The following is a 23,821-nucleotide window of genomic DNA, read 5'->3' as shown; positions in this document are numbered from 1 at the left end:
AATCTGCCAAAAAAATGTGAAATTTTTCCTTTTAATTCTTGTGAAACACCTAAAGGGTTAACAAGATTTCTAAAATCCGTCTTGAATAACTTGAGGGGTGTAGTTTCTACAATGGGGTCATTTATAGGTGTTTTCCCACAAAGTGACTTTAGAATTGAAGTGGTCCTTAAAAAGTGGGTTTCGGAAATTTTCTTAAAAAAATTACAAATTCTGCTTAAAGGGGTCTCCTTTTTTTTTTTTTCTAAATGGGCTGGCCACTTTCTAGCTACTGTTAATCAATGTGTTTTTTAAGATGATTATATGACACTTACTAAATCTTTTTCTATTGGGGGGGGCAGGGGGGAAGAGGAGGGTGGACGCATCACAGGTATGGGGAGGGGGTTGGTGCAGGGAATTGGGATAAGGGGAAAATATATTGAAGTTAGGGATTATTTATTTAATCCTTTTGTTTATTGTAATCTGTTTTGATATATTAATTAATAAAGATAATTTCAAAAAAAAAATATATATATAATCTTTGATATTCTGCACCATTTTCTATATTAGGTATTCTCCCTTGTTGGCCAAATCTTTTGTGCTGTCCACATAGAGGTCCTGTCCATAAAATGGCGGCTGTTGGAGGGTCATGTGACCAGACACATCACTCAAATACACTACACCTGTACTAAACTCCCAAGGCAATTGCAGGTGGCAAATGTGATGTATTAGGCTGGGTTCACACGAGCGTGTCCGGATTAGTTCCGGATGCGTCCCGGTGTGTTGCAGCAAACCCGCGCGAGTAGGAATGCAATTGCAGTCAGTTTTGACTGCGATTGCGTTCCGTTGTTCAGTTTTTATCGTGCGTGTGCAATGTGTTTTGCACGCGCGTGATAAAAAACCGACTGTGGTACCCAGACCCGAACTTCTTCACAGAAGTTCAGGTTTGGGTTCGGTGTTGTGTAGATGTTGTTATTTTCCCTTATAACATGGTTATAAGGGAAAATAATAGCATTCTGAAAACAGAATACATAGTAGGTGATCAGTTGAGGGTTAAAAAAAAAAAAAATTAACTCACCTTCTCCGTTTGTTCGCGTAAGTCCCGGTCTCTTCTTTACTTCTCAAAAGATGAACTATGGGCTAAAGGACCTTTGATGACGTAAGATCACATGCTCCAATCACATGGTCCATCACCGCGGTGATGGACCATGTGATTGGAGCATGTGATCTTACGTCATCAAAGGTCCTTTAGCCCATAGTTCATCTTTTTAAAGAACTAAAGACCGGGAGAACTACGCGAACAAGAGGACAAGGTGAGTTATTTTTTTTTATTTTTTAACCCTCAATTGACCTTCTACTAAGCATTCTGTATTCAGAATGCTATTATTTTCCCTTATAACCATGTTATAAGGGAAAATAATACAGTGTATAGACAGTCACCTAGCAACCGTGCGTGAAAATCGCACCGCATCCGCACTTGCTTGCGGATGCATGCGATTTTCACGCAACCCCATTCACTTCTATGGGGCCTGCGTTGCGTGAAAAACGCAGAATATAGAGCATGCTGCGATTTTCACGCAACGCATAAGTGATGCGTGAAAATCATCGCTCATCTGAACAGCCCCATTGAAATGAATGGGTCCAGATTCAGTGCGGGTGCAATGCGTTCACCTACCGCATTGCACCCGCGCGGAAATCTCGCCCGTGTGAACGCAGCCTTAGAGTTACGAAGGCTGGGTGATGTGTCTGGAGTTATTTTTGCCTGGTCATATGACCCTCCATCGGAAGCCATTTTATAGACAGATCTCCTGTGTGGACAGCACAGAAGATTTGCCAAACAAGGGGACATGGCTTGTGAAATATAGAGAACGGCGCAGAATATCAACAGTGGCTATATTAGTGTCACATAGTCACCTTATATACACATTGGTCAAGTAGCCAGGAAGTGGCCAACCCCTTTAAAGGGAGTCTGTCACCACATTTGAGCACATTAGACTGATCAAATAGCGTTATATGCGCCACCCAGAACTTAAAAACGGTACCTTTGCTGTATCTAATAGAGTTTTCTTTCAGCCAAAAATGAACTTTTAAGATTCTGTAAATGCGCCCTCTCAAGTGCCCAGGGCGGCGTCTCAATCGTCCGAGCCCCAGTCAGCACCTCCTCAACGGCTCATAACCCCGCTCTCCGTGTGCCTCTGCCCGCCCTTTACTCTCCTCCTCTTTCCTTTTCCACTGCGGCTGCGCGGTCAAATTCGTAGCGCAGTGGAAAAGGAGAGAGGAGGAGAGTAAACGGGCGGGCAGAGGCACACGGAGGGCGGGGTTATGAGCTGTTGAGGAGGTGCTGCCTGGGGCTCGGATGATTGAGACGCCGCCCTGGGCACTTGAGAGGGCGCATTTACAGAATCTTTAAAAGTTTATTTTTGGCTGAAAGAAAACTCCATTAGATACAACAAAGGTACCGTTTTTAAGTTCTGGGTGGCACATATAACGCTATTTGATCAGTCTAATATGTTCAAATGTGGTGACAGACTCCCTTTAAGGTGAAAAATGGCAAGGTCCTTAAGGTGTTAAAGCAGTAATACTTTTTCATATTTTTAATAATGTGTTGAAGCAGCTTCAAAACTTTTAAGTTAGAAGAGTCACGGATCTCAACCAAGACCCCCGTGTAACAAACCTGTTGCGTGTAGTGCAGGGCGGTGAACATTAAAGGAAAGAACATTGGGCTTTCAACGCTTTTCTTGTGTATATACAGTGTAAAAACCTGAAGCCCAGGAGAATTCTGATGGTTATCTCATAAGTACTGTCTGAAGTGTAGAATTTCTGACTTCTGAAAAGGGTTACAATGACAGCAGTTATAGGGATGCAATTCAGTTTCTGCAAACAGCATGGGCTTGCAGTCCATCGTTATCCTTTCCGTTTTTCTTTTTTAATCGAGCCTGCTCTCGCCTCTTAAATAATTTTTTAAGTAGGCATATATCGTGGTAGATTTGGTGCCCAAAACCATACTTGCCTTTCTAGTGAAAGTGCAGACCTCTAATCCAGAGTTCTTCCGTTTATCATTATGCTAATGAGGTCTTAGGTGCGTGGTGGGTGGAGCTCTTCAGGGCACCATCAGTTTGCAGCTTGCCCCGCTCTTTGCCTTCCATTTTGATATACAGGGTCAGCCTTACCCCGACTTCATCACTTGTGGTACTGAAATCTTGCACCTGTGGCAGTGGTTCCCTCTATTGATTGTATCACACAAGTCTGCATGGCTGTGGGATTCCATAGTCGGACGTGATGAGGCAGGGAAAGCCTGGCCCTGTTAGTAAAAGGTCCATGTTATGTTTATCCCTGTATTCTGTTGAAACTATGTGGGTGTAAAGTACCAGGAGTCCAGCTGTATAGAAGGTAAGCCTATACGGTGATCAGCTGCAGTTATATAAACCTCCTGTCTGTACTGTCTGCGTGTGACGACTCTCCAGTGTATTTTTATGAGATGTAGCTTCACAGTGGTCTCCCAGCCTTCTGCAGGGGAGAGAGATGACAGGACGGAGAGGGCAGACAGGCTCATGCTACATTACACAGGAGAACGTGAAAAACCTGCATTGTGAGCGGTTCTGTGTCATGGCTGCTTTTCCATTGTGCAGCGTGTTGAGACTCCGCCCCCTCTGCGGTATTATGGAAAATTTAGTATACCATATGTGAGGGGAAGGCGGAATCACATAAAACAGGTATACACAATGCATACGGGACTGCTTCTATCTTATTCAATGGCCTATCCTGCACTATATAGGCAAAGAGAAAAAAATCCTGGAGTGCTTCTTTAATCTCTTAGTGACCATCCATATGTGTTTTTACGGCAGTCACTAAGGGGCCTTAGGCTGGGCCGCAGTTTTTTTTACACATGAGAGCCGTGGCCCTGCTCTAACAGCCCAGACCGGCAGGAGTGCCTATCCGGCCTGTTTAACACTTTACATGCCACTGGCAATGGCGTCCGCCGCATGTAAAGTGCTGACAGAGGGAGCGGACTCCCTCTGTCTCCCATCGGCACCCCACAAGTGCGATAGTCTGTGAAGGCTGCCTGGGGTCTGATGTAGGCCCCAGACCAGCCTTCAGTAATTTCCAGGCTGCGCCTCTGCTGGTCAAGGTTAGAATAGCATTGCCATTAAAATGCAATGCACTATAGGGATAGTGCAGGAATCTAGGAGCCAGCTAAAAAATTTAGGAGCCAGGCGGAGCCGCGTCATAAAGCCCCCAGTAGATGCCCCCATAGTGCTCCCCCTCACTTCTCCATAGAGCACCCCAATAATGCATGCCAGTACATAGGGCCCCCAGTAGATGCCCCCATAGTGCTCCTTCCCCTCTTCTCCATAGTGCCCCCCATAATGTGCCAGTATATAGGGCCCCCATAGTGCCCCCCATATTGTGCCAGTATATAGGGCCCCCATAGTGCTTCCCTCTTCATAGTGCCCCCCCATACTGTGCCAGTATATAGGGCCCCATAGAGCTTCCCCTCTTCTCCATAGTCCCCCCCCCCCATATTGTGCCAGTATATAGGGCCCCCACCCCCCTTCTTGCCACAGTATACTATAAATAATAAAAACAATAAACTCATATACTTACCTTATGCTGCTGTAAGTGATGCGATGCAGGTCTCTTCCGGCCTGTGTCCCGCACTGTACGGCTCAGGCGGCGCGATAACATCATTGCGCCGCCTGAACCGGCCTCTGATAGGCTACAGGCACTAGGCCTGTAGCCTATCAGAGGAACGGGCAAGGGAGACGCCTCACCCCTGCTCCTCCGCACCATTCATCTGTATCGCTGTCCTGAGGACGACGATACAGATGAATATGGAGATGAGCGCTTCCACAATGGAGACTCTCATCTCCACTCCTGCTGCCTCCGGACAGAGCGTGCCCCCCTCCGGCGCTCCGCACCCGGCGCCTGTGCACCTTTGAAAACGGGCTGACAAATACCCAAGCTCCAGGACCAAATTCCTGATCGCCATGGCGATCTGGCGCCTGAGATTTGTCGAGCCCTGGGATAGTGCATTGCATTTTAAAAGCAATCAAAAAGCGGTCTGTTATAGTCCCCTTGTGGGACTATTAAGTGGTAAAAAAAAACAAAACAAATATGCTCGTCAATGAAAAAAATTATAAGCTTCCCCATATGTTTGGTATTGCCGTGTCCATAACGACCCGGACTACATAAAAAATCTAAAATAAAAAAAGTTATGGGTCTTGGGAAGCGGCAATGCAAAAAAAAATTTTCTTTAAAAAAAAAACAAAAAACAAAAGGGAGGGGGGTTATTGCAAAAAAAAAAAAAAGATGTATTTGGTATCACTGTAATCTTACTGACCCAGAGAATAAATATATTATGTTATTTATACCAAAAAATGAACACTAAAATTTTATAATGTAAAAACGCAGTGGCAGCATTGCTGTTTTCCCCCATCTCCATCCCAGAAAGAGTTAATGAAAGTTAATCAGTTATGTGTACCCCAAAATGGCGCCATTAAAAACTTCAACTTGTCCTGCAAAAAACAAGCCCTCATAAAGCTGTATAGACGGAAAAATTAAGTTAAGCCCTTTCACACGAGCGAGTATTCCCAATGCGTAATGCGAACGCATTGCGCCCGCACGGAATCCGAACGCATTCATTTCAATGGGGCTGTGTACATGTGCGTTGATTTTGACGCATCACTTGTGAGTTGTGTAAAAATCGCAGCATGTTCTATATTCTGCTATTTTCACGCAACGCTGGCCCCATAGAAGTGAATGGAGCTGTGTGAAAATCGCATCCGCACTTGCTTGTGGTTTTCACGGATGGTTACTAAGATGTTTGTAAACATTCAGTTTTTTTATCACGCACGTGCAAAACGCATTAAATCGCATTGCACCCACGCGATTAAAACTGAACAACTGAACACGATCGCAAACTAAACTGAATGGCCCTGCTTGCGAAATCGCACAGTTTTCACGGAACGCATCCGCAATGCATCCGGACCTAATCCAGATATGCTCGTCTGCATAGGGCCTTATAGCTTTTGGAACTCGACAATGAAAAATGGAAGAAAAACGGTCAGTAAAACAGGCTGGGCACTTAGGGGTTAAAGGGACACTGAACCAGAATCCAGACAAATATCTTTGTTAGGTAACTCCGGTAGTCTGTTCTGACAGAGGAGCAGGCTACCGGAGATATCCTATCCGGCATCTGGCAATGATCCAGAGAGCTCCGACAGGCTGTTCCCTGCTGGATCTATGAAGGCTAGTGTGAAACTAGCCTAAAATGTTGTATAGCGAGACAATGTTATGTAAAATAATACAGCAAGGTGTCTTTAAAGAGGACGTATAACCTCTCCTGACATGTTTAAGGCTATGTCCACATCTGTATTTGGTAAATCCATTAGTCTGGAAAAACAGCCTGGCGGATCTCCAAACACTAGTGTGAAACTAGGCTTGGATGTTTCTGGAGATCTCCATTCTCCTGGCAGACCGCAGTGTGTCTTGAGCAATTGGACACTTTCCCTGCAGAGACCACTTGGGAGTGAGCATTAAAGAGGACCTCATCTTTCAACAAACTGCATTAATACAATGTGTACAAGTTTCTGGCTGTTATATGACTATTTTTAGCCGTTTTCTCCTATGTATGCTAGATCTTTAGTTTGTAGTTCTCACAGAATTTGTGGGTGGAGACTAGCTCCCATCAACTGCACTCAAAGTAGAGGATAATCAGTTACCTAACTTTATTACACACTCTTAGTAGCTGCACAAGGTTCATGGAGGATATTACAGAGAAGTACTAACGTGTGAATATAGCATTTGGGCTCAGATGTAAACGTCTTATTTAGCTGCAGCAGTCTGTGCCTGTCTCATCTGTCTCCCTTAGTTCTTGCTCACTCCCCTCTCCATCGAGTTGTATTGACATGTGTTATCTGATCCTTCAGGGAGCTGGTGTGTCCTGAAAACTTCAAGAGAAATTTCAAAGAGAAAAACTTTCAGCAAATGGGGTTAGGAGGTAATCAATTCATAACAACGGAACTAGACGCTTCTCTCTGATAAGATATATTACAAAGTTTATTATGGCTGCCTGAACTATTGATTTATGATTTTAGTTGCTTGACAAGTTAGTGAGCAATTAATAATACTCTTGACCACAAGGCAAGGAAGTCTTAGGTTACTGTCACACTAGCGTTTTTTTTTTCCGGCACTGAGTTCCGTCATAGGGGCTCAGTACCGGAAAATAACTGATCAGTTTCATCCCCATGCATTCTGAATGAAGAGAAATCGGTTCAGGAGGCATCAGGATGTCTTCAGTTCAGTCACTGAACAGCGCTTTAGACGGAGGAAATACCGCAGCATGCTGCAGTATTATCTCCGTCCAAAATGCCGGATCAGTTGCCGGAATGCCGGGTTTACATTGAAGTGATGCGTAAAAATACCGCAATGCCGGCCCAGTTTGGGGAGAGAGGGCGAGGCATCTCAAAATACCCTTTAATAGACATACTGAGGTCGCAGGGTCCGAGGGGCATCATCTCTGTGCTTTATACACATCTCCTCAGTAATCGCATGACGTTGAACCCTCTCGCTATTGAGAGTAAATGGAAAATTTCACTACAGTCTGTGACGGCTGACTATTGGAACGAGCCTTTAATTGCTCCGATGAAGGTCTCTCCATCAATCGACAATAGATTGATTAAGCTGTTTATATTGCACAGAAGTTACCTTACGCCCACTAGGTTATCACATCATAGGTGCCTGAGAGATAATGCTGACTTTTGGCATCTAATGTGGGATTGTACTTACTTGAGAGGCTATTGGAGGGAGATGGTAGAAGTATTGTCTAGGGATCGACCAATTACCGGTTTTACCGATATTATCGGCCGATATTCAGGATTTTGACCGTTATCGGTATCGGCATCTATTTTGCCGATATACTGATAACGTATGGGGAACACAGATCGCGCTGCTCTCAGCGCTCTCTGTGTTCCCTCAGCAGCACAGGGGAGAAGGAAGCAGTGTCTCCCTCCCCCCCTGTGCTGCTGCTGCCGCCAATGAGAAAAGAGAAGACAAGAGGAGGGGAGGGGCTGTGGCCACTGCGCCACCAATGATGTTGACTTACCCATTCATTCAAATTGAACAGGAGGCGGGAGCTGGCTGCAGAATCACATAGCCGGCTCCCAACCTCTATGAGTGGTAGCTGCGATCTGCGGTAGTTAACCCCTCAGGTGCTGCGGATCGCAGCTACCGCTCATAGAGGCCGGGAGCCGGCTATGTGATTCTGCAGCCAGCTCCCGCCTCCTGTATATGAATGAATGAGAGATTTATGTTCATTGGTGGCGCAGCGCGCCCCCCCCAAGCCCCCCAGTATTAATCATTGGTGGCGCAGTGCGCCCCCCACCCCCGTATTAAAAACATTGGTGGCGCAGTGCGCCCCCCCCCCCCCACCCAAGCTTTCCCAGTTTTAATCATTGGTGGCAGTGGCCACAGGGTTCCCTCTCACCTCCTCCCCCGATCGGAGCCCCAGCAGTGTAAGCCTGGGGCTCCGATCAGTTACCATGTCAGCCAGAACGCTACTAAAGCCCTAGCTGCCATGGTAAGCTCCATGCTGCAGTGTGCACAAAGCAGCAGGGACAGTGTGAGATCCTATTCACCCTGATAGAGATCTATCAGGGTGAATAGGACAAGAGTTCTAGTCCTTAAGGGGGCTAAAAGTTTGTAAAAAAAAAAAAACACCTAAATATGAAGTATAAATAAAAAAGAAAGGTTTACAAAAAAAAAAAATACACATTAACAATAAAAATATTTATTTTCAGCAGATTTGTGTAGGAATTAAAAAAATAAATAAATGAAATTTCACAGAATATCGGTATAAATTATCGGCTATCGGCCTGAAAGTTCACAAATTATCTATCGGTCGATCCCTAGTATTGTCAACTTTGGTTCCCACTGCAGTACCTTTGTGTACTGGGTATATTAGATGAGGAGGCATGGCGGCATTACCATAGAGTGTTTCTGAGTAAGACCCTATTCCTTGCTAGAAAAGCCATTGCTTTGAGATGGATGGCAGAGCTCCCACACTGAGCCAGTGGAAATCACTAGTTAATCACGCTGTGAGCATGGAAATAATTGTATTTATGCACAGAAAACACCCTCTAAAATTTCACAAGGTATGGGGAGAATGGTGCTCATCCTCCCTAACATTACACAACGCATGCATGCGCTCTGGCCGATATTGATAGCCCACCTGATGTATAATAATGTAAGACTCTCATCTTCTGGGTCATAGCTTTATTCTATCTGTTCCTCACTCCTCTCTGATTAAGAATGGGTTTTATGTACCTCTTGTAAGATCCTTAGGGGTCTCTCATGATTTCTGTGTATCCCCTGCGAGGGATGTCTCCTTGCTATGTTTCTTTGTCTTATGCCTTATTTGTTAAACTTCAATAAAACGAGTTGAAAAAAAGTGACATCCGGAGAGACGGATCCGTTCTTGCAATGCATTTGAAAGACGGAACCGCATCCGGGTCAGTCTACAAATGCGGTCCGTTGGCATGCAGCAGATTGCAGGATCCGGCAGGCATTTCCTGCGACGGAACTGCTTGCCGCATCGCTCTGCCGCAAGTGTGAAAGTAGCCTTATATACACCAAAGCAGCCCATACACTAGAGATTTTGGACAACCAAAAAGAGCATTTTTGTCTGCCTGTTGGCACCTCTTTGTGACATTTGGTCAGATATCCTTGCATTTTTCCAGTTGGCGCTATGGTTTGGAGACAGATCTATTTCTCATAAATAACTGATCCATTAATAGGAGCCCAGACTGGGTCATAGATTGGAGTTCAGCTTAGACCAGAGATTGAACTGCGATTTGTCATTTTAACTTATGGCTTTGTTGTCCAAAAAAGACCACCTTCACTGGCCAAGAATCCTAACGTATGGAGCCTGTATAGAAAGCAAATCTAATATGGCAGCAACCTGTTGCTCCATTGAACATTTATTAATGGTAATGGTCATCAGCGATGGCCAGTTCGCATTGTTCGCACGCGAACATATGCTGGCTTCCATATTTTTTCACAACACCGCGGTCAGCGGGAGCAGGCAGTTCTGAGAACAGTCACCGGGGGCCTTCATCGGGCTGTTCTCAGAACTGCCTGCTCCTGGTGAACGCATTTGTTTTCAGATCGGCTTGCGGCACAGGCACAAGTAAGGGCTTACCTGTGCCTTGCCGGACTTGTGAAAAAAGATGGCAGTCCGCATATGTTCGCAGGCGAACTGGCCATCACTGATGGTCATAAATATTTCAGCTGCTGTTTTTCACAAGTTCGGCGAGGCACAGGTAAGCCTGTGCCACGAGCCGGTCTGAAAACAAATGCGTTCACCGGGAGCAGGCAGTTCCAAGAACAGCCCGATGGAGGCCCCCGGTGGCTGTTCTCGGAACTGCCTGCTCCCGCTGACCGCACTTGTTTTCTGACCGGCTCGCGCATAGGTAAGGGCTTACCTGTGCCTCGCCGGACTTGTGAAAAAAGATGGAAGCCCGCATATGTTCGCGGGCGAACAATGCGAACTGGCCATCACTGATGACCATTACCATTAATAAATGTTCAATGGAGCAACAGATTGCTGCCATATTCGATTTGCTTTCTATACAGGCTCCATACGTTAGGGTGTTAGGACTCTTGGCCAGTGAAGGTAGTCTTGGCTCAGTTTTGTCAGACGTTTTTCTGTCCGTCTCCAGAGCGGAATGGAGACGGAACGGAGCCAAACTGATGCATTCTGAGCGGATCCTTTTCCATTCAGAATGCATTGGGGCTAAACTGATCAGTTTTGGACCGCTGGTGAGAGCCCTGAATGGTTCTCAGAAACGGAAAGCCAAAACGCCAGTGTGAAAGTAGACTAAGATGCAGCAATTAATAGTATTGGCATTTCCCATAAATACTTGTTTACTAAGGGGATTATGCATGGTTTTCTCTTGTGTTAAGTAAAGGCTTAAGTAGTTATTTGGAGATTATTGTGATCAAGGCTGAATTATAAATCAGTCCCTCCGAAAAAAAAAAAGATCTTTGAAGTTCTGGTACAGCCTTTTCTCCATCCTTACATCAGTATTACTGAAGATTTTAGGCATACAGGATTGTGCGCTGAGGAATGAGATCAAGATGAAAAGTAAGAGGAAAGGCTGTTTGCGTGTTTTAACAAGTCTGCTTTCGAACTGGAGCACCAGTAAGAATCTATGAAACGGCGAAGTGCTAGGATGAAATATTAATGCATTGTCTGGAGACAAGCGCTTGAAAGGGAACGCCGTACTAAAGCTGTCTTATACAGGGACTGTGACGTCCTTTGTATCTCCCAAGCGCTCCTCCATTAAACTCTCATGATAGTAATACCACACTTGAAAATACAACCTTCCTAAACTGATCATGGCTGCTTTCTATTTCTTGAAATCTTAATTCAAAGCTTTTTTTTTTTCCTTTCGTTTTCTTAAAGGGGTTGGCTGGGTTCAGAGCGGGACACAGACATACCCAGAATTTCACCAGGCAGCCCGCCTGACAAGAGCATAGGAGCAGTTCATGCCCTGATGCTCTCCTTTGCCCTGCGGTAAATCGCAGAGGGCAAAGGCATTTTGTGGAGTTCTCCTTCGGGCTGCCAGGCGGAGGCTTGCGCCCAGCAGTGACCCCGGTAGTTCACTGGCACTGATCGGCAGGCTTTAGCGCTGCTGTAGCCTGTAAAATGTCTAAGGCAACACTGAAGCCTGCCGATCAGAGCCGGTGACGTCACCGAAGCTTCCGCCCGGCAGCGTGTTATAGTAAATAAAAGAACCCTTGACCTGCGCAGGGCAAGGGAGCATGAACTGCTCCGATGCTCAAGTCAGGGAGGGGGAGGGGGGGGGGGCTTCCTGGGTGAAATTATGGCTATGTCTAGGTTCAGCTCTGAACATTGACAACCCCTTTAAAAAAAGGGGGAAAAGAGTCCATACATTAAGCTTTTTTTTTCGGCACATGAATGGGTTCCTCTATTTCAGTCACATGCATTTTACTTATAGGAGAGTATAAGCTTTCTCTATAAGTTAAATGGGTTGTCCAGAAATTTACAAAAGTAAGCTATGAATGGAAAATACTATAAAAAAAACAAAAAACTTCTCACCTGTTAAAAGGGTTCTCTGGGATTTTGATATTGATGGCCTATCTCTAGGTCATCAATATCAGATTGGCAGGAGTCCGACTCCCAGGCCACTGATGTAACCGCGGCTTAGTCACATTGAAGTGAATGGGGCTGAGCCACTTCAAATGGACAATGCTGTGTTTGGTGAGCTGTGAGGAGGTCATAGTGCTCACCGGCACGCCAAGGCTTTCTCAAACAGCTGATCGTGGGGTTGGCAGGAGTTGTACCCCCGTCGATCTCATATTAATGACCTATCCTGAGGGTGGTCCATTGATATGAAAATCCCGGGTAACCTCTTTAAATCCATCAAGGTGACTATGATCCTGCTGCAGTGATGAGCAATACACCCAAGTGACCGCTGCAGCTAATCCCTGGCCTCTGCAGTCTTCATCAGCACTCAGGCTGCAGTGGTAATGTGGATGGTGGAGGTGGGGACTACCAGTGTGTCAGCTCTGGAGCGGCACGGTACTGAACAGGTAATATTTTTATTTTTTTTATTTTATACCATTTCCTGGTTTTTTTTCCGCCTAATTTTTAAACTCCTGGACAAGCTCCTTCCCTGTGAGGTGACATTTCTCTTACTCATTTGTACCTGCTTTGTGTTCCACTTTGGCTTATGACTTCCTCTTCTCCCATCACGGTTACTTTTGATGTAAATTGTTATTGGTGCTGTCAGCTCTTTGGGTTGTCTGTCAGAGAGCTACATCTTAATGTATTTCGGTCTGTCTTCGTCAATGGGAGATAAATGAGGGAAAATAAAGATCAAATAACTTTTATTTCACTGGCTTTGTGTGTCATTTACTTGGCTTTTATTGCTTCCTTTGCTCTTTTCAGTTTCTTCCTGCCTTTGCTGTTAGTGTCCCAAATTGCTCTTTTATGATTTACCCCCAGTCACCATCTGTAGATCTCAGCTCATCACTTCCTCCGTCTTCCAGTACTGCAGACTAAGACCTCTGCAGAAATGCAAATATCTGTAACTTGTTCAGTGGAATACATTTTGTCACTCTACTGTAAACCCAAATTAAAGTGTCTAGTTTTAAAGGAAATGTCATCAGAAAATGACCTATTGTTTAAATCACGTTATTTGTTTAACATATTTTTAAAGAACTTTTGGTAATATTTTTATTTTTCCATATCAATATCTATATTTAAACAAAAAAACATACAATCCTGCCGTTTTTTTGCACTGGCCACCAAGCCTTATACGGACCACTTCTTGGTCCGTGCAGATCACTTTACTGCAGTTATCTGCATATCTATACACAGAGGCAATATCATTAGTCAGGAGTAGAATGACAGATAAGACAGGATCCACCATGCACAGTAGGTAATATCACAGCTTATCTACACCCTCCTGACCTCACAGGTCACAGATCATGCCTAGAAAACTGTCCCATAGAAGTCAATGAGGTTCCCTCCTGGACCATGGGGCTACAAAAAAATCTGTAATCAGAAAATAAAATCAGATTAGAAAAAAAGGTAACGGATCCGTTATGATGGAATGTGTCTTAAAGGCATTCTGTTCTGCATTCAGTCATAGAATTCCGTTATGGCCCTTTGTATTGGAATCCATAAATGAATTGTAATAAAACCCAAACTCAACCTTGTAAAATAAAGTTCTCTCGTCCCTATAAGTGACCCTATCAATACCTCCTCATATAATGGGTAACATGGCGTTATTGTGAGGTTATTTACTATACACATGAGGCACATAGAGGTCCAAATTGTCGAAACCATGTGCCTCACATTAATAGTAAGTAACTTCATCATGTACCTCAGGCAGTCACCCCATGTTACCCAGTATGTGAGGAGGTACTTGATGATGTTACTGTTCATGTGAGGCACATGGTTCTATCACTATCAGTTTAGACTTCCATGTGCCTCACATCAATAGTAAGTGACCTCATTAAGTACCTCATCACTTAATGGGCATAATGAGGTTTATTTGCTACAGTAACCTCAAGTTGCCTGGTAACATGGGGGCTAATGTGTAGACTTTTTTTTGGGAATCGAATTGGTATTTTCTTAGTATTGAAATCAAGCTCAAAATTCTGGTGTCGTGAAAACTAGGGATCGACCAATTATCGGAGTTACCGATATTATCAGCCGATATTCATGATTTTCAAAGTTATCTGCATCTAACCTTGCCGATAATGCGTACAGCGTGGTATCACAGAACATGAGCGCGCTGATCTCAGTGCGCTCATGTTCCCTCAGCAGCACAGGGGAGAAGAAGTCACACTCTCCCTCCCCCTGTGCGACGCTGCCAATAAGAGACTGGAGGAGGAGGGGCGGGCGCACTGTGCCACTAATGATACAAATACAGGAGGCGGTGGCCAGCCTATATGACAGGAAGCTGCGATCAGCGGCAGTTAACCCCTCAGGTGCCGCACCTGAGGGGTTAACTGCTGATCGCAGCACCCTGTCAGAGGCAGGGTGCCGGCTATATGATTCTGCGCCGACACACTCGCCTCCTGTATTAAGCGTTAATTATCATTGGTGGCGCAGTGTGCCCCCCCAACCCCCACAGTATTAAAGTCATTGTTGGCAGTGGCCACAGGGTCCCCTCCTTTCCTCCTAATTGGTGGTGCAGTGGCAGCTTCTGATTGGAGCCCTAGCAGTGTAATCCTGGGGCTCCGATCGGTAACCATGGCAGCCAGGACGCTACTGAAGCCCTGGCTGCCATGGTAACATCCCTGCTGCTGTGTGCACTATGCACAGGGCAGCAGGTAGAGTGTGAAGTCCTATTCACTCTAATAGAGCTCTATCAGGGTAAATGGGGCAAGGGATTAAAAGATCCCAGGTTCTAGCCCCTAAGGGGGCTAATGGTTATTAAATAAAAAGTAATAAAAAAAAACTAAAAAACAAAATATTAAGTATAAATCACCCCCTTCCCCAATTTTACATATAAAATATATAAACAATAAATAAATAAACATATCATCACATTGCCATGTCCGAAAAGTCCAAACTATTTAAAATCAAAAAAAAAAAAACTAAAAACTCCTATGTGGTGAACACCGTAATAGAATTTTTTTTTTTTCAAAAATGAAAATGCACAGAATATCGGAATAAGTTATCGGCTATCGGCCTGAAAGTTCACATGTTATCTGTATCTGCTCTAAAAAATCATTATCGGTCGATCCCTAGTGACAACCCTAGTTATTAGAGCCAGCAGCTTGTATGAACAGGTTACTAGAGCCATCAACCTGTATAAATTGGTTACCGGAGCCATTGTCATATAAATCGGTTACTACGGCCATTGGCTCGTATAAAAAAGGTTACTACAGCTATCGGCTCGTGTGTGTATGTGTGTGTGTGTGTATATATATATATATATATATATATATATATATATATATATATATATATATATATATATATATATATATATATATATATATATATATATATATATATTATGATATGTATATAGATGTGTGTGTGTGTGTTACTAGAGCGATAACCATTGAAGTGTTTTTCACACGTTCAGGAAGCCTGCTGGGAATGCTAAGTAATGATTGCTCAGCATGTGAATGGCTGATGTGATGAACTGATTTTGTGCATTTTCTGAAATTGGGTCACAACACATTTGTGTTACTCAGAAGGATAAAAGCTAAACATTTCTCTACTCTTCAGCCCATAAAGTTTACCTGTAGCTATAACCCTACACAACTCCTGGGCATCTGAAATCTGTAGCTCGGTGGTCTCTCATGGTCTTCGTGGAGACCATGGCTGAAGCCTGAGTGGTTCTGCAGAGAGCCACAGGGAGCGTGCACAGTGTTTATGCAGTGACCTATCTCATCTTGTAGCTCATATGTAAGGTGGTTTCTTGTACTGCTGTATACCACTCATATACCATCACTTATTACCGTAAATGTATTGCCTGTATGTAGTTGTCTGTAATGTATTCCATTTCTTTTTTCCCCCCAGAGTTTCCCATCAGATGAAGGCTGGCCTTTTGCTAAATACCTGGGAGCGTGTGGCAGAATGGTGGCCGTGAACTATGTAGGAGAAGAGCTCTGGAGTTTCTTTAATGCTCCCTGGGAGAAGCGAGTGGATCTTGCCTGGCAGCTAATGGAGATTGCGGAACAGCTCACAAACAATGACTTTGAATTTGCACTTTACCTCTTAGATGTCAGCTTTGACAACTTTGCTGTAGGACCTCGAGATGGGAAAGTAATCATTGTTGATGCGGAAAATGTCTTGGTAGCAGATAAAAAGTTAATTAAGCAACGTAAGTCTCATCCTTATATTTTTACCTTATACTCGATAATAATATGAAAAAAATTGACCATTGGAAGGCAATGCAATTTCTTTTGATAACTGCTACATAAATATTATTTAGTCTCTGCATGCAAATTTTAATTTCAGTTTCTGAAATGCTTGGGTAAGGCTACTTTCACACTAGTGTTTTAGTTTTCTGGTATTGAGTTCCGTTATAGGGAATCGCTTCTGTTTTCTCCCCATTCATTGTCAATGGGGACAGAACGGAATTCTCCAAAATGCATTCTATTACGTTTAGTTGCGTTCCCAGACTGCAGAGCAAACATCCACATGTTGTAGTTTGCTTTCCGTCCTGGGATGCGGAGCAAGACGGATCCGGCATGACCCCCAAAGCAAATCAATGGGGACGGATCCGTTTTCTCTGCCACATCTTCTCCGCACGCTGCACTGTAGTCCTGACCGCTCAGCGTCGTCGGGTCATAGTGCACGTAAGCGCGCACTATGTCCTTACAATGTGTCAGGGCTGAAAGTGCAGCGCAGTGCAGGCAGGCGGGTGACCACGGAACGGTAAGTAGTAATAAGCACTTCACTCCGTGGTCACATAACACAAACGAATCCTCAATGCAGAAAATTAGCATCAAGGATTTTTTTTGTGTCGAATTACTCGATTCAATCGAGTAATCATTTCAGCCCTACACTCCACCACTGACTGACAGGGCCAGGCACGCGCTGTACAGGGATGCAGCGCCTGTGTGCTGAACAAGCACCTGAGGGCATGGCATGAAGGGCAGAGAGCGGAGACTCCATGAGCAATGAGGTGCAACTGCACCACCCTCATTACTCCTAGCAGCTCATATGCATACTGCCAAGCACACATCTACTCCTAGCAGCTCATATGCATACTGCCAAGCGCACATCTACTCCTAGCAGCTCATATGCATACTGCCAAGCGCACATCTACTCCTAGCAGCTCATATGCATACTGCCAAGCGCACATCTACTCCTAGCAGCTCATATGCATACTGCCAAGCGCACATCTACTCCTAGCAGCTCATATGCATACTGCCAAGCGCACATCTACTCCTAGCAGCTCATATGCATACTGCCAAGCGCACATCTACTCCTAGCAGCTCATATGCATACTGCCAAGCGCACATCTACTCCTAGCAGCTCATATGCATACTGCCAAGCGCACATCTACTCCTAGCAGCTCATATGCATACTGCCAAGCGCACATCTACTCCTAGCAGCTCATATGCATACTGCCAAGCGCACATCTACTCCTAGCAGCTCATATGCATACGGCCAAGCGCACATCTCTGATTGCGACGTATCTGATGACAGAATCTCTTTACAGGATTAAAGGACTTGAATGTCACTATTATTGCTATGGCCTGTTTCACATATGCAGTAAATAGTTTGGACAGAACAGATTGGCAGAGATCCGGCCGCTACCTGGCAGATATGCATATTTGCCGGGTAGCAGACGGATCTCCGCCAGGTCCCCATTTTATTGAATGGGGCAGGTGGTATCTTTGCAACGCACGGTTGCGCCTGATATTCACAGATCCGGCAGGATGTTCCCAGCCAGAACAGGCTTCCGGATCCGTTTCTTGCAAATGTGAAACAGGCCTGCAATGGCTTTTGGAACCACTAAAGAATTTGATTTTGCCTTCGCCTGTAGCCATTGTTCCATCTACAATTATTGTGCACATGTTTTCCCAAGGCCCTGGCAATAAACCTAAGTGGCCTTGCATTGTAGGCTGGTCCAAATTGACAGAGTAGTGCAGAACCAAATACCATAGTGTAGCATAAAATACCACTGTATGAAACTGTCCCGAGGCATTACAGTTTAGGCAGGAGGGCGCTTTCTTTTGCCAGCCAGGTGCATAAGTGCCTGATGCTCCTACATTACGTACCTGTACCTGGCTGGTGGCCAAGAGGAGGGCTTGGGTGGCCCTCTGAGCACTGGCCCACAGGGAAATTTCCCTGTAGGGTCTATGGCCAGTCCACCCATGAAGGCCTGGAAATATGAAAGTGCTTGCTCACTCTGCACAACCCCTTGCTGTTACAAGCTGAGCGTGTGCTGTGATTTCCCTGCAGTGCCACCTGAGGGGACAATGAAGCATTACGCCATGTATATTTATAATCCATGTGATTGATGGACTGTATGTGTAGTCCTCATCCCTTCAGTTTCTTGCTTCTTCGAAGCTTAGTGTGGTCTGAAGCTGCAGTTTCTCCCTCTGGCAAGCAGTACATAGACTGCTTATGAAACATAAGAGTAGTAGAAGCATGGGAAGTGGCATTTATAATGACATTACTTTTACTAAATGCAGCAAATTCTCTAAATAAGGGCTTATGCACACAAGCTTGTGTGCGCCGTGCTGCAAATAGCGGTCCGCAATGCACGGGCACCATCCGTGTGCACGCCGTTGACTGGAATGGGTCAGTGATCTGCAAGACAGTCCGCATCGCAAAAAAAGATATATTCTAGTACCGAAATCCCACAGAAGGGCTTTGTAGTGCTCCTGTGGGCTTCTGATCCGTGCCTCCACACCACTCTGTATCTTGAAGATTGTGGACCCATTCAGGTCGGCATCTGCGATACGGAGAGCACATGGCACTGGGCGCACACTCATGTGCATGAGCCCTAAAAGAATAGGATTCTTAAATCCCTCTACTTGTAGGCCCCTGTGCTGCACCCGGGGGTCGTTCAGCTTCTTAAATACCCCCAATGTGATGCAGCTGAAACCACGTTCCCCATATCCTCTTCTGGTGGATCGGAGGTGAGTAATTCAAGTCATTGGGTTGATATTCTGGGATATTTAGTAGTGAAGTACTGGCATGTATAAATAAACAGGCGAATGGGCACAAAACCAGGCTGCTTCCGCCGAGCGTCGGGAAAGCCAGCCAGATAATAACTTGTCAGCTTGCTTCTGAATCGTGCCCATATTTATCTCCTTCTGGAAGTTCAGCACCTGTTCCTCTCTACGACAAACATGATTGATGGGTGAAGGATCTGAAATGAATCTTAGATTTTCTTCCACACGTTCTAAGGATGATCTCGTGCCTACTCTTCCCTGTTTGCTGCGGCTTTTGATGTGCATTTTTTGTGTTTAAATATCTTAGAAAACTGAGTGAGCAGGAGCAATATATTTGCTACAGATATTGGAAGGAGGTCTGGGGAATATTCCAAAATGCTCTACGTTAATTTAATTTCGGATCTAGTTAATCAGTGTAACATTTGCTGCTTTTATATTGGGTGTAATGAAATTTTCTGAGATATATAGCTTCAGTAGAATAATGCCTTTTATTCTATTTAAGCTATACCTCGTCAGGCGCCTAGATGGAATTTCCAATTATCTCCATCTACTTACAGATACACTAATGCAAAAATAGGACATATATAACATTTACTATTTCAGAATCTGTCTTAATGGGGGTTTCCAACTTTTTTTTTTTTTTTTTTTTTTTTTTAAGCACTCCTGCGACAAATGTTGTTCTCTGACCTGCTGGAAAGTTACATGATGTGCTCTGTAGTGAAAGTAATCTTCTTATCAGCGTCTGTATTTGTGAGTTATCTGCTCCCTTCTGCGCCCGGCTGTGTCATGTGACAGTCAACCAGACTTGTCAGTTGGAGATCAGAGTTGGTCACATGACACAGCTGAGGAACACAAGGGAGGGGGATAACTCACGAATACAGTCACTGATGAGAACATAACATTCACTACAGATTACATCATGCACCTTTCTAACAGGTCAGAATAAAATAAAACTGTAGGAGTGCTACTTTAAGTGATGCACCATGCTTAAGATAGCTCAGTAGCTGTACGGGTCCAGCACCTCTGCCGATCAGCTCCTGATGACTTATCCACTTAAAGGCTAAGCAACCCATTTAAAGGCTATGGACGCCCTCGGGGCATTCTTTTGTTTATGATCGTGTTTTATTCATTTTGAGCTAAAAAAAAAAACATTTTTGTAATAGGTCTTTGTTAGAAACATTCAGCAGTTTTTGTGATATAGGGGTTAAATTTCAGTATTGCAGACTGTCACTTTCTGTTTAGAGTCCCCCTCACATGACAGATCATATAGAGCTCTAATCTCTGATGTCCTGACCTAGTAAACATTTATTGTTGCTAAATTATCAAACTGATAAGAATATGGCTTAAATGGTTGTTTATGAAATCATGATATGAGAGCTATACATGAGCCTCATCTGAGGTGACATTCTGCAAATATACTGGAATTTAACCCGTTTCACAAAAACTGCTAAAGGTTTTTAATAAAGACCACAATGATTTAAGCCAAATTAAGTAGCATGAGATAAAAAATTGCCCTCATAGGTGTTCGTAGCTTTTAAAGTTATATAGGGTGTCCATTTTACTTCTTTCTACTCTTGCCCGTGTAGAGCTTATAATATATAAACACCAACCGTTTTATGCTGTGCTCTGAGGGAAACCTAAACTAGTGACAACAGCCCTGATAAACACTGTGTCACATACTTGGATTAGCCCAGTCATTTACTTAAAATCACTATTGAGCAGCTGCAGCTCAGATGAGCGCTGAAGCCTACTCAGTACAGTGCACAAGCTCGAATAGCCAACCTAAAACCGATGACAAGTTCCCTTTGATGCTTTGTCCTTGGTTAGGAGGTGGCTTGAGACTGCAGAAACCTCCCCTACTGCACTGAAGCCTAACAAACCTGAAAGACTATGTCAGATGCTTGCAGAAGCCATTGCATACTTTATTTTCTTTAATTTACAAGTTTAGTGTATAGGATTAGTTAACTGATCTTCACCAGAACTTCCATGTCAGAGCTTGAATTAATAGGATTGTATTTCTCTTTTGCCGCCTACATTTCGTGGCTGTTATGAAGGTACTACATTTGTTTTCGGGGGGTCTTCTGTTCAGACAAGGAGAGATAGGAATTAGGTCATTTTCACAAAGCCATTTTGTCTTTTTTACATGCCTTTTCCTCCCAATTATTAAAGGGTTTTCTGACATTTATGAATGCTCATTAGGTGATAGCACTATTGGTGAGATTCTTCCCCCCCCCCCCTTTATTTTAACTAGCTCTGTATTGCACCTTTGTTTTGATGCTGCCTGAGCTTACTGTGGGTGGGATTCCTTTCTTAGATATTGCCTCCATTTACAGCCCTTCTATTACATGGTGTAAGGTAATTCTGTAGTTGCTGTGCTACTCGTTTTCTCTCAGACACTGCACTCTGCTGCAGAAATGATTATGCATGTAAACCAGTTGCACATAATATATAATGATTCCAAGACACCCTTTTTTTTTTTTTTTTTTAAACTTGTATAGAGCCAACATATTCTGCAGCACTTTAGACCTGATTATTGCTTGCTGTCCCCAATGTAGCTCACAATTAGGGATGAGCGAATTTCATATTTTGAAATATTTGTTTTTGGTTCGTGTTGTGGTATTTACTGAATTGCATTATGGATTCAGTTAAGACGCACCATAATGCAATTCCATGACAGAATGCATAACGGAACGCCTTTAGAGGCATTCAGTTATTCATTGCATCATAATTGAAGTCTATGGGCTGCAAAACGGGTCTGTCCAGTTTCCGTTATACTGGAGTCCTCTCCTGAATAACGTAAACGGGATGGATCCATTATGCAGCCCATAGACTTCTATTATGACGGAATGCCTCTAAAGGCATTTCATTATGCATTCTGTCATGGAATTGCATTATGGTCCGTCGTAACGTAATCCGTAACGCAATTCAGTAAATACCACAACACGAACCAAAACGAATTTCAAAATATGAAATTCGCTCATCCCTACTTGCAATTAGTATTCCCTATCTGTATGTCTCTTTTTGTGTGTGCGAGAGAACTGGAGTACCTTGAGGAGCCCCATACAAACTCTGTAATTGTAAATTTGGTGTGCATCACATATGTGCTTACTCTAGTCTATGCCGTGGAGACGTTTTGTAGATGCAATTATAACTACTAGTTTTGGTTTATCCTCTTCCAATTTAGTAAAGTGAAATAAACTCCGTTCTATGTGATAGGATTTACAGTGAAGCCGCTTTGGTTCTTAATTCTTTGTATGTCTCCTTGTTTTTCTTGAAATGTTACACTAAAGCCTCAAATCTTTTCTGTACTTTCAGATAAACCCGAAAACTGGGACGTGTGGTATGAAAGCAAATTTGATGACTGTGACAAAGAAGCTTGCCTTTCTTTCTCTAAAGAAATTCTTTGCTCTCGTACTACTGTGGACCATAACTATTACGCCATTTGCCAGAACCTTCTGTCTAGACATGCTACATGGCGTGGAACTTCTGGTGGCCTCCTCCATGACCCTCCAGCAGAAGTTACCAAAGATGGCCTCCTTGGGACATTGTTGGACGAATGTGCGAACCCAAAGAAAAGATATGGCAGATTTAAAGCTGCCAAGGAATTAAGAGAATACCTTGCACAACTAAGTAATAATGTGAGGTAGCCCATACTATTTTTGGATTTTTTTCCCCTCTTTAGTCAATGAAAGATTTAATTAGTTAGAGCACGTACAGGTTTCAATGACTATTGTATATTCAGAGGTTCTAACTTCTAAATAGAGGCGTTATGAATGCCATGGAATTGACCTAAGGTGGCACAGTGCGGTATACAATCCCTTGCAATCATGCCAGTACATGTTCTCATCTAATTAGAACTTCTGGAACTATTGATTTCTCTCTGATTACCTGAGGGAAAGATCAAATGCTTATCTCCAGGTCCCTGGGGATAATAGACTTTGGTAGCTTAATTGATTATTCATGTGTCAAAAAGTAGTTGACATGACATATTACATTGGTATCACAATTTTTGTGAAGCTAATGCCTTTACTTGGAAAGTTCAAGTTAAGACCGCTGGCCTGTTTTAAAGGCTTTTTTTCTTACGTCATTTCATATTTGTATGTAGAAAACCCCAGTTTCTGGCTCTTGAGTTCTATTTGGGATCTTGTCTTTGTCGCGTCCTGTTTCCAGTCGGACAAGTTCATGGAAAAAGTACTGTATTTTTCTTTTCTTTTTTAATTTAAAGGGCAGGACTCCCATATTGTCTGTCTTTTTTTCTTTTTTCTTTTGTAATGGCTTTGATTTATGCTGTAATTGTTATCCTGGTTCTACATTAAAATTTAGTCATTCTTGGGTACCTCTTGCCGCCTTCCCTTCTGTGTTTTCCTACTTTACATAAGTACATTGCTGTCCCCTGCTTGTAGTTTTCATGAAAATATACCTTTACAAAAAAAACCTTCATGGCAGATGTGTTATGTACAGTTCAGCAGAGAAGTTTATCCATGATGTACCATCATGTACCATCATGCCCTGTATTATTTTTTTGCATTGGACATTCTAATATCTGGAGTTATTTCTTTCCATGTGAGTTCTCACTGGTCTTCATTACCAATTACAGCACGGTGTAGGTTTACATGGAGAAATCCTTCAGATGTATGCCTTTGATGGAAGGTTCTAG

General features: G+C 43.7%; 1 protein-coding gene across 1 annotated transcript in view; it reads left to right on the top strand.

The window, feature by feature from the left end:
• The window catches only part of DIPK2A (divergent protein kinase domain 2A), a 49,092-nt gene extending 25,595 nt beyond the window's left edge, over positions 1-23,497 (top strand). The window contains exons 2-3 of the mRNA XM_040428048.1: positions 16,049-16,352; positions 22,480-23,497. Coding sequence (XP_040283982.1) covers positions 16,049-16,352; positions 22,480-22,811 — 636 coding nt within the window. The 3' untranslated portion in view covers positions 22,812-23,497. The remainder of the gene's footprint in view (positions 1-16,048; positions 16,353-22,479) is intronic.
• The last annotated feature ends 324 nt before the right edge of the window (positions 23,498-23,821 follow it).

The sequence above is a fragment of the Bufo bufo genome, chromosome 4, assembly GCF_905171765.1.
Source record: "Bufo bufo chromosome 4, aBufBuf1.1, whole genome shotgun sequence".
In the NCBI taxonomy this organism is placed as follows: Eukaryota; Metazoa; Chordata; class Amphibia; order Anura; family Bufonidae; genus Bufo; species Bufo bufo.
This window is presented reverse-complemented; position numbering and strand designations above follow the sequence as displayed.